This window comes from Megascapheus bottae, chromosome 14 (assembly GCF_031878675.1).
Source record: "Megascapheus bottae isolate mThoBot1 chromosome 14, mThoBot2.hap1, whole genome shotgun sequence".
Taxonomy (NCBI): domain Eukaryota; kingdom Metazoa; phylum Chordata; class Mammalia; order Rodentia; family Geomyidae; genus Megascapheus; species Megascapheus bottae.
In genome coordinates this window covers 25,589,613-25,600,896 of record NC_143522.1, presented here as the reverse complement: position 1 = coordinate 25,600,896, position 11,284 = coordinate 25,589,613, and the positions used below count along the sequence as shown (strand labels likewise).

Genomic DNA, 11,284 nt, shown 5'->3' with positions numbered 1-11,284 from the left:
TAACAATAAAAAGAAACAAACAAAAAAGATGAAAGTTCTATGTTGAAGGTCCAGATGCAACATTGTATAAAGAGAGCATTTGGTGACTTTTCATGTATTAAATGATATATTTTAACTCTGCATGACACTAAGATAAAGTTTAGAACACACAGCGCTAAATATTTCTAATCACAGACATAGAGTAATAAATGTATTAAAATCATTTTAAATAATTGTTTCAGTACAATTACCAAATGTCACCTCAACACTGACATAAACAAATACTGAAACTCACAGGTTCACCAGAAAACAAGAGCAATTATTTTTTTTTTGCTGGTCCTGGGCTTGAGCTCAGAGCCTGAGCACTGTCCTTGGGCTTTCTCAGGGCTAGAGCTCTACCACTTGAGCCTCAGTACCACTTCTGGCTTTTTTTTCCTATATATGTGGTACTGAGGAATTAAACCCAGGCCTTCGTGCATTCTAGGCAAGCGCTCTACCATTAGGCCAGACTCCTGGCCCAAGAGCAATTATTTTTTTCTGAAATATAGAATCATTATTTTTTAAGCCCTCAGCATAGAATCCCCTTCTTATAGCTTGCTTTGTCCATGCCACCCCAAAGCCCATGTACTGAAGGCTTGCCCACCATCCTGTAGTGCCACTGGGAGGTGGTAGAATCTTTAGAAGATACAGCCTAGTAGAATAAAGTTAACTTATTAAAGAAATATTTGATCCCCACCCCTTGGGTGTCCCAGCTTTGCTCCAAGTATTTACCAAGGGTCATGCTTTGTTGCCTCACTTTAGGCTGAAAAGCAACGGAACCTTTGAAATCTTGGACCAAATAAACCTCTTTTTTTTTTCCCTGTCTTGAGGTTTGAATGCAGGGCCTGGGCACTGTTCTTGGGCTTTCTCAAGGCTAGCATTCCATGCTTGAGTCACGGCACTACTTCTGGCTTTTTCTGTGTAGGTGGTACTGACAAATCGAACCCAGGTCTTCGTGCATGCTAGGCGAGCACTCTACCACTAGACCACGTCTCCAGCTGTACCTTTCCTCCTTATATGCTCATTTTCTCAGGCATTTTTTCACAGTAATGGAAAGTGGACTAGCCTAGCACCCTCAGGAAGCCACATCTCCAGCTATCTGCTGTTGGCCCATCCCCACAGCAAACCATAAGAACCATAGGGGAAAAGCTCAGCCAGGTCCCTAGCACCCAGCTGACTGCCTAACCCCAGTCTCTGCTTCAAATGTGTTTGTGGGCATGAGAGTGCGTCCAATGTGCAGTAGCTTCCCTATGCTCTGGAACTGATGAGAAGTTTCTAGGAGACCCTTTTGTGAGAGGGAAAAGACAGTACAGAACAAGGGCCCTGGCTGTGGTCTGAGCCTCCCTGACAAACCCAATTTTCCTGCTGCTATTGGCACAAAGTGCTCCTCTGGGAATGAGCTTTGACATTGACATGGTCCAGTAGCTCCTCTGAGGCTGAAACAGTCGACTGTATATACAGAGGTTGGGATGGGAGGAGGACAAGGACACGAGGCTCTGGCTTTCCAGTCAGGAGCTGGCACAGCATGCCCCTGTCCTGCTCCCAGATGCCTCTCAGGGATTGAGCTCAACACCCTCCTGTCTGAAATTGGAAGTCAATGAGTTTTGACACTCTATTTAGGGAGCAACAAATGGGGGCCTGGGGGAAAGGTAAGCTTCCTAGGGTCACACCCAGGGTAAGTATCAGGGCGAGGGGTGCAGGCAGCTGGTATGTTCACATTTAGCTCCCACAGGCCCTCCCAAGCCAGACTGCACACACAGGGAAAAGAAGATCCAGACCAATTTACAACAACTTGGTTTGATTTCTGATTTTTTTCTTAGTTGTATTTATTTGCATATTTGGTGCATTATTCCCTCCCCTCCCCCCACCCCCTCTCTGGAGGACTGATTCCTCACTGGATCAGGCCAGACAGACTGCACCAGACTTGCTCCCATGATCCTCTTCTCTGGGTGGTGTGTTGGCCGGCACTCTTAGAGGGCTATGGCCACCAGAGCGGACCCCACATGGCTTGCCAGGATTTTGGCTGATAAAGGGAGTCCAGAGGCTCCTAGGGAGGAAGAACAGGATAAGCAGAGTAGGACTAGGAGGTCAGCTCAAAGAGGGCCAGAGAGGGCCAGCCACACTGGAGAAACTCATTAATGCTTCAAACCTGAGACTCTGCCCCCCCCCTTTTAACCATAATCCCTTGCCTCCCACGGGGATCTCTGCTGCAGACTGCAATCCCTGCAGCCTTATCCCCTGAAGAGAAGGCTCATGGTGGCTGCCTAGCTGAGAGTGGAGTTGGGTCCTGACCTGGATGTCCCCCCCCACACCCAGGACACTCACCCACAGACTGCAGGGTCGCCACCAAGCCACCTGCTGCCACGCCTCCCCCATTGGCAATAGCGGCTGTGGACATCATTTTGGCTGCGATGGAAGAGGCAGCGATTCCTGATGAAGTAAAGCCTACAGTTCCCAGGACCACAGGCACAGCTGCCACGACTGCCACGGCTGCAGCTGTGGGAAGAAGAACCAAGCGGCTGAGGGAAGGGGACCCCAGGCCTAGCCAGGGAACCTCACAGTCTGGAGAAAGAGACGGTAAGTGGAGTAAAGCAGAGCTACCAGGGGTGCACATGAGGGCCCAAGGCCCGAAGTCCTTTCAGAAGCCCCTCTGGCAGAGGAGCTGTTGAGACAGTTGCTTTAGTATGAGCCATTGGACAATCCAGCTGAAAGCTGCTTTGCTCTGCAAGGAAGCTGGAGGACATCATCCTCTAATTTGTCCTGAACCCAGCACATCCCGAGCCCTGGCTCTGCTTTCTCTGCTTGCTCCAACACCCAGGGAGAACCCCAGAGACAGAAGGTAGAAGGTGAGACACCAAGGTGCCACAGGCCAAGGAGGAAAGGGAGAGAAAAGTCCTGGGCCAGCCTGTAAGTTGGTCGGCCTCCGGAGAAGGCTGCATGGAGCCCTCCTGCATCTACACAGGGCACAGTAGAAGTGGCTGAGCGGATGGCATCTGAAAAGGACACTCTCAGTGGGTCAAACCTGGCTTGCATCCTGTGTGCATGCTTCCCACCCACCTCCCCTCAAAGTCCCCCCCCCAGGGGAACTGCTGCTGTTTATGGGAGTGGAGGGGGGGGACAGATGCTCAGGAACTTCAAAGACATGTCCAAGGTCACACAGTGAATGCTGTGCCAAGAAGACATTGGCACTCAGCACACACTCCTTGTGTTCAAGTTCCAGCTCTAGCCACCTTGTTCCTTCTGTCCTCTTCCCCCTACCACCTCTCTAAGAAGAATAGCAGCTCCCCAGCTGTCTGGGTACAGCAGCAGGAGAGGACTTGAGCCCTTTCCCCACAGAAACTCACCTCCTCCAGCCATCATTGCAGCAGTCTTGGCTAAAAACAAAAAGGACACGATATGAGAGAAGCAGCTGGCCAATGGAAAGCTAGTGACGACCTTAGCAGGAAGAAGGAAATGCCCGGAGATCTAAGCCCTCATAGAATTTTCTAGACCAATGATTAAGAATACACATGTCCTGTACCAAGGTCTTAAGGCTCTAAGGATCCCTTGATGCTGTTCTGCTGGTGGTACTAAACAGGGAAGGGCAACACAATCAGAGCAATGGTGTTCACCTTGGAAAAAGCATGGATGTAGGACTTCCCATACTTGAGCCTCACCATGGTCACCAAACCATTAGAGAAGACCCAGAAGGAACTCCCTTCGCCCCCCTCCCCACACTGATTCTGTACAACCTAATTACCTCACACTATTAGGTAATACAAATAAAAAACAAGCCCTGACAACTTTGAAGCTGTCATCACTGGTCTAAAGTGCCTGCCCCCATCTCAAGTGACTTCTGCTTTGTTAGTAAGTCATTCCTAGCTGTCTTTCTAGTCTTGGTTGCTGTTTTTGTTTGTTTGTTCATTTGTTTCTGGGGGTTTTTTTTGCCCTGATCTGGGACAGTATCCTATCTTAATGATGCTCTGAAACAACAAAGATGCATGCCATCTACTAGTGACAGGTCCACAGGGCTATCACCTCGGCCAGCTGTGCACATGTGGGGAGGGGGACTGGGCTCACCAGAAAAGAGGGTCCTTGCTAGTCCTTCCCTATGTTACTCAGAGGGGCAGAACTTCTAAAAGAAGCTGCGATTGCTGGAATGTCTGATTCAGGGATAGTGTCCTGTCCTGGGTGATTTTTCTGTCATTCAGGCTCTAGAAAATTCAAACATCTGATCAAGTTTTTGCTTTGTTCTTGTTTATTTGCCTGTTGGCTGGCTGGGGCTTTTGGTAGTGAAATCATTAATATGGTATTTTTTTCTCCTATCTCCTAAATCGTGTTAGTTTCAAATGAAAAGCAAAATAGGCCGGGAGTTTGGCCTAGTAGTAGTGTTTGCCTAGCATGCACGAAGACCCAGGTTCAATTCCTCAGTGCCATACACATAGAAAAAAATGCCAGAAGTGGTGCTTTGGCTGAAGTGGTAGAGCTCTAGCCTTGAGAAAACCCAAGGACAAAGCTCAAGCCTTGAACCCAAGCCCAGGACTAGCAAAAAAAAAAAAAAAAGGGCAAAACAAGAAGAAATAAAAACTTATGCACGTAGCAAGGAAAGCCTGTGACTGTGAGGCTTTGAGAGTGGTTTAAAGGCATTTGCTGCCTTTGACTTGCTGGTGGCACCACTAGACCAGCTTGCAGCTCAGCAAATCTGAACCAGGATAAGGTTTCCTGTGCTGGCTGCTGGGGTGGGCTTCCTTCCACCTATTGTGCTATGGAACAATTTAGCACTTCCTTTTCACTTCTTCCTCCATGAAGGGACACACCCATCCTTTTTTCTTGCCCAGGACTCTGGGGCAATTGTACATGGTTCTTGTTGATTAAAAAGTGCCAGACATAGCAACTAGCATAGACTAAATCTGGTCAGATTTAACTGATATTATTTTAGTCCTACATATTGCTTGTCATATAAGTAGGGAATTGCCTGCATTTCTCTTCCCATTTTATTCTTTATTAATGCATATTAACTGTGCAAAGGGGTTTCCCGTGGGAAGTCCTCACACACATGTCACCTACATCATCACACTTGTCTATTACTCTTCTTATCCCTTCTCCTGTTAGTCATGGTTTTGATAGGTTTCGTTGTTCTGTCCTGATATACACATTTCAAGGGCTGATCTCTCCGTCCACCTCACCTTTTGCCTTCTCCCTCCTCTCTATACCCCCCAAACTATCTCCTCTTTTTACCTTTGTACTTTTGTCTACATCAGCATGTCTGACATGCAGAAAGGGATGTTACATGTGAGTGAGCATCTGATCCTCTTGTCACACTTACTCCTGCAGAAGGTGGGTGTGAGGAGACAAGGAAGAAGCTGCTTACCTCCAATGGATAGAACAGGCAGGGTGCTGACATTCAGTGATGCCAGCAAGGGCCCAAGGGTAGAGGCTGCAGGACCCACAGCAGCTGAGGATAAGAGGGAGGCCCCTGGGGAAGAGCAAAGGGTCAGAGGTTAGGAGGAGGGCTCAGAGGTCCCATCCTTGCCTTCTGTGTGCTAGAAGTTGGAAAACCTTGGGATTCCACCATCTGCCCCCCAAGATGGAGAGGAGAAGGGCAGTGGATATGGGCTGGGAAGCATCTGGCCATACTAAGAGGGTAGGAAACTCCCCTGGGATGCTGGCTCGACTCCAGAGACCAGTTCACCTCAGTGTGAAAAATACAACACACTCTTCCATGCAAGGAAACTCATGTTCACAAAGCCAGCCAGTCTACAAAAACCCATGTGGAAGTCACACTTGCATTAATCATGAGGGCAAGGTTGATCTGAGGACGGGAAATTGGGACTAAAAGGTAAGATAAATGATTGAGAGTAAGTGGGAGTAGTCCGTGGGGGCTGTGTAGAAATTGCTCTGAAAGGCTGGCCCAATGGACTTCGGCTGACAAGGGGATATTTCAATGAAATCTGAAAGGAGGGGGCTTGTTGGCCTGTTCAGAGCATGCTGAGAGTAAGACAAGGGCAGAGAGGAGGACCACGTCTGTAGACCAAGAGCCTTAGGGAGCTCCTAGGCCTGAGCCTCATGTCAAAGTCAAATTGGGGCCTTTTATCCCTCAGAGAAACATCAAGGGGAACGTATACAGGTGGGGATCCTGGACGGCTAGGAGGGCAGGATTCTGTTCCCTCCCCAGCGGCACCCGTGGCCCCTACCCCCAGCACCTCATGTTTGACAGAAACACTCACCCTGTGAGGAAAGACCAGCCAGGAAGGTCCCGGAGGCCACCCCACCAGCCTTGGCCAGGGCTACTGCTGCTGTGATCTTAGATGCACATGAAGAAGCTAACATGCTTGCTCCTGCGAATTCCATGTTGAAATCTGCCAAAAGGGTAGAGCTTTGGTAAGGGCATGGACCACCCCCATAACTGGCCTCCTGCACATGGCTTCCGGGTTGGATAGGGAGCCCCTTGTAGCCTGGTGAGAGCCCTGGAATGGTTCTTAGGCTAAAGGAAGGAGGGAAGTAAAGGCCCTATGTTAGGGTTGGGAGGGGGGTACCCCAGTGGATGCTGCCTTTCTCCTAAAAGCCCTCAAACCCACATCTAGACACCCTGGGACTCTTGAGTCTCCACAGACTAATTTAAAAGGTGGTAGGGCCAGGCGCAGTAGCATACAACTGGAATCCCAGGAGGCTGAGATCTGAGGATCAAGGTTCAAAGCCAGCCTGGGCACAAAAGGACGAGAGACTCTTATCTCCAATTAACCTCTAGAAAACCGGAAGTGGGGCTTCTCCTACTCTCAAGGGTAAGCCTTGAGCTAAAGAGCTCAGGGACAGCGCCCAAGGCCCAGTTCAAGCCCCATGACCCACCAAAAAAAAAAGGCAGAAACAATAATACTACCCACTGTGCTGAAACTCCCCCTCTCTTAATAGAAGAAAGCTAGAATCCATTCTCCCTTTGATGGGGCAAAATTAGAGACTACTTTAGTTAGGCAAGGGTGGGTGATTTGCTGCACGTTGAAGGCTCTAAGACCCTGGCCAGGCCAGCTGTTTCCAAACGGCTGGTTGGCATGGCTCATTTTGTCCCTCCTAAGGTCCATCAGCTCTCTCTGCCTACTTCACCCTCACCTCTCCAAAGGCTTCTGAAAAAATCATAGGCAAGGACAGAGGTCACTGCTACCAAATCCCTGAGTGGGGATTAGGGGAAGTGGGGGGCAGCCTTTACCCCCCCAAAAAACAAAAACTACCTTCAATTGCTGTTACCCTGTAAGGACAAATGAACTTTGGAGAGGGAACACTCAGCCTCTTCCCATCTTTGAGGACACTGAGTCTGGGGGCTTCAGGAAGGCATGGCCCCTGCCCACCCTCTGACCTTACCCAGGAAAGAGGACTTCCTATAAACATGGAACTTACCTCACAGTCTTGCTCCTTTCTGAAAGTGACTCCGGAAGAGTCCCTTGGAAGATATTTAATAAGCCCCTGCCCCCCCCCCCTGCCTACCCACAACAATCTACAGCCAATGAGGTTAGTTTCATTTTCCCGAGGAACAGAATCTTACTTTTTCCTCTCCCTCCCTCCCCCTCCCCCTCTCTTTCAGTGTGTGTGTGTGTGTGTGTGTGTGTGTGTGTGTGTGTGTGTGTGTGTACTGGAGAGAAAAAACCAGTTATTCTAGAACTATGACTTGGCCACTATTTTCTCTTGCTTTGTTTCAATGAGTTGTTTTTTCCTCCCCTGTCTGGAATGAAATGACCTAATTCAAATTCTAAAACAGAATTTCAAGAGCAAGACAAGACAGAATTTCAAATTCCAATACAGAATTTCAAGTGCAAAACAAGACAGAATTTCAAACTTTCTTAGGACAAAATAGTTTATGAAAATAATGAAGTAAACAGGATCCGATTGTATAATATTGGAGTGAACGTACCAGGAATCAACAAAAGGCCTCTAAAGACACATCTCTCCCCTTTACCAAGTGGTCAGTAGAAAATCAGCTGATGCTGGTGTTGTAATGTGGAAAGTGGAAAATATATTATTGTTGTAAAGTGGAGAATATTGTTTTAATGGGATTGTGGAAATAAGGGACTGCAACTTAGAGCCCTTCCCCCTACCCTTGTTTACCCAGACTGAATACCCTTCCCCTTACCATTGTTTACTCTGACAAAGTTTGTATCTTTTTTTTTTTTTTTGCTAGTCCTGAGGCCTGAACTCATGGCCTGATCACTGTCCTTGGATTTTCTCAAGGCTAGAGCTCTACCACTTGAACCATAGCACCACTTCAGCTTTTTTCTCTGTGTGTGGTACCAGGAGTTGAATTCAGGTTTTCATGCATGCTAGGCTAGCACTCTACCACTAGGCCAGCCTGTGAGTCTGTCAGTAAATCCTGTTGACCACAACCAGATACATACTGTTATGTGTTGACTATACTGATTACACTAACCCAGTAACCTACACATAAAGAAGCACAGAATTTATAGTTGTGAAACCACCCAGCATATCTGCTGACTTTACGCAATAACTTCTAAGACAAAAGGGCTTGCAGTTTAAGGCTTTAAAAACTGCCTGCTTTTATACATCCGGGCTGCACTCTGAGATAGTCCTAGCACATCAGCTCCTTCCTTGCTCAATAAGCTTATAACATTCTATTTGTGTTCTGAGTGGTCTCCTAGATGCCCATCTCTGGACCCTATTGCAGTATTAATGGAAAGACAAGGAAAAGTCCCTAGAATAAACACAATTCCAGTAGCTTTGGGGAAATTAGGAAGTAGTTCTTTATGCCTAGGGTTCTCTGCTGAGAATATGATTCGTTAATTGCTTGTTTTAAGTTTTGCCTTTACAGGTCTTGTGTAGCAATTACAGGCAGGCCCACAGAGGGATAGATGACTCTTACAAGTTTGTCAGATTTAACTTTTGTTCTTAATAAATTCCACATAAGCTATGCTTAAAAACTATATCGATCTCCTTGTTGCTTCAGCTGAAGTAAAGGGGCTGTTGGTATAGACTCATCTGATCTGAGGATTGCAGTTCAAAGCCAGCCTGGGCAGAAGGGTCCCTGTGTGACTCTCATCTCTAATTAACCTGAATAATGCTGGGGGTGGCACTGTGGTTCAAAGTGGTACAGCACTAAACTTGAACAGAAGAGCTCAACTACTGACCAAGGAAAATGCCAACAGGGCATTATCCCAGCATGGAGGAGATACTCCTGGGACAAAGCTTATACTGGCAATGACAGAGCATCCAGAGGCAGTTTAAAAACACTGCTCAGATAAGAGGAGATGGTATCAGATTCTAGAGTCAATTGTGCTTAGCCCCTTCAAAATTAATCAGAGCTAGGAGGTCATAAAAAATAGTTTATACACAGGCCTGTCTAATGCTCATGTCTATCTACTTTGTAACTGTTGGTGACCTACCTGGCAGTAAAAAGCTACCAAGTGGTTGTCAAGTGGGGGATAGTTTAAAGTTAACAAAACTCCCAGCTCCTAGTAGCTGCTCAAAACCCTAATTGCAGTGAACTTTGATCTGGTCACAGCTATATAAATTCATCTGTCCAGGAAAAGAGATTTGTATCCAACAGGGCATGGGCCTGAGAGCTGTCCCTACTGAGTGCTGTCTGGAAACCTTCACCAGTATTCGTTATTCATTGTAAGGGTCTCTAAAGATCAGGTTCCCTAGGTAGCCAGAAAAATGCTTTGGCAAACCAGAGGGCTAAAAGCTACACTATTGGAGCTCCCAAAAATCTGTGTAGTTATTGAAAATTAAATGTCACATGTACCTTCCAGCTTGGAGTTCAAATACTGCTCCTAATGACATCAAGTCCGGGCGACCGTTGGTAAAATAGGCTAAGGCTTTAAGACCTGTGGTTAGGCAGGGCCAGTATTCCAGAGTCAGCTTGAAGAAGTTACAGAAGATAGATCTTCACCCATCAACTCCCAGTAAGATCAAGAGACCAAAGTCACTTTTGAAAAAGTGAGGCAGGATAGGTGGAGGCATGGGAGATAGTGTTATAGGCTCCAGCTTTCTATGTCTGCCCAGAAAATCCTAGCCTTATTGGAGGAAATCTGGTTAATAGGAATTGTCATCCTGGTACATTGCCCCATGCCACTGCCTAAAAGCTGCTTTATAAAACTAGTGGGGACCCAGCCTGCCAAACCTACATACTCAGAGAAAGGAACCAGGAAAACATTGGGAGACTGGAGTCAGGCTCCTGTCTTAGGTTAAGTTAACCTGCAGGCAACTAAGCAGGTGGTGTGTAAAAGAACTCAGAAAGACTGCTGTAGCGCAGCCCAGATCTAGCTCATCCCTTCCAACCTGGAGGTTCCATTTGAGTTAAGAAGTTGATCAAAGATGGCCAACAGCCATCTGGAAAGGACCACATCCACCACGCCACCCCTGCCTGGCTCCATCACACATGGCTGATTCCTGGTTAAAGGCCCCTTTGGACCTACTGAAACTTTTTTTGACTTTTGTTGTGTGACATTCTTTCTGTGGTATCTACATTTGCAAACATTACCCAGTGTGACCTGGGAAAGGACTGCTAGTGATATTTAAGTTCAAACTCTCCTGACTATATGGGTACCAGTCATATGGAGCCAACTTTGACTGATTCCTTAAATTACAGAGGGGAACATCCCAGGCAAAAACTAAAGAGAGCTCTGGAGAGCCTTGGGAAATACATGCTATTTTACAGGAGAGCCTCCTTTATAGACGTGGGTTAAAGTAACTTGATTAGGCTCTTGGTCATAAGGGCCCAATATAGCTCTCTCACTAGAAAATCAATGATTTGAGTTTAGAACTTAATAGAGATGGGGCTACTTTCTGAATCCCATTTCATTGCTCTGCAGTCTTTGGTATATCAGCTTAACCTGCTACCAGCAAGTTGTGAGTCTTATTCTCCCCATTGCTGGTTTTCCCACTAACTCCTATCACAAGTAATGGTGATCAGTTTCATTTTGTTCTAAGTGTAATTGGGATCCACTTGTATTTTATAGAGTTGTTGGGATGCATCAAGATTTGAAGCATTATTTGAAATAAGGCCACTAACTATAAAGGAATTTACAGAAACGTGTGCTAGGGACAGGAAACAAATTAAGCAAGCATTCTGAGTGGGCAGTGTGCAAAGGTTTGATCTCCAACAGTTACTGCCTCTGGTTCTGATTGGTCAAACAGGTTCACAATCTTGCACAAATGTGCTTTTGTTGTAAAAGTATTTATATAGAGGAGAAACCATTTAAGATTGTTCCTTCCTGGGTCTTCATTTAAAATATAAGACACAGGCAGGCACCATGTCTCAAGCCTGTCATTCCAGTTATGGCAG

The 11,284-nt window shown here is 46.7% G+C and overlaps 1 protein-coding gene across 1 annotated transcript; it reads right to left on the bottom strand.

Annotated features, from left to right (window-relative positions):
• Positions 1 to 1,865: 1,865 nt before the first annotated feature.
• On the bottom strand, positions 1,866 to 7,463 carry LOC150054856 (uncharacterized). Its single transcript, XM_090344753.1, has 6 exons — positions 7,387 to 7,463; positions 6,225 to 6,356; positions 5,369 to 5,473; positions 3,363 to 3,392; positions 2,344 to 2,514; positions 1,866 to 2,065 (listed from the first exon to the last, which is right to left on the bottom strand). Exons 2-6 carry the CDS (start codon positions 6,346 to 6,348, stop codon positions 1,989 to 1,991), a joined length of 507 nt encoding a protein of 168 aa, XP_090200879.1. The 5' UTR covers positions 6,349 to 6,356; positions 7,387 to 7,463; the 3' UTR covers positions 1,866 to 1,988.
• Between the last annotated feature and the right edge of the window lie 3,821 nt (positions 7,464 to 11,284).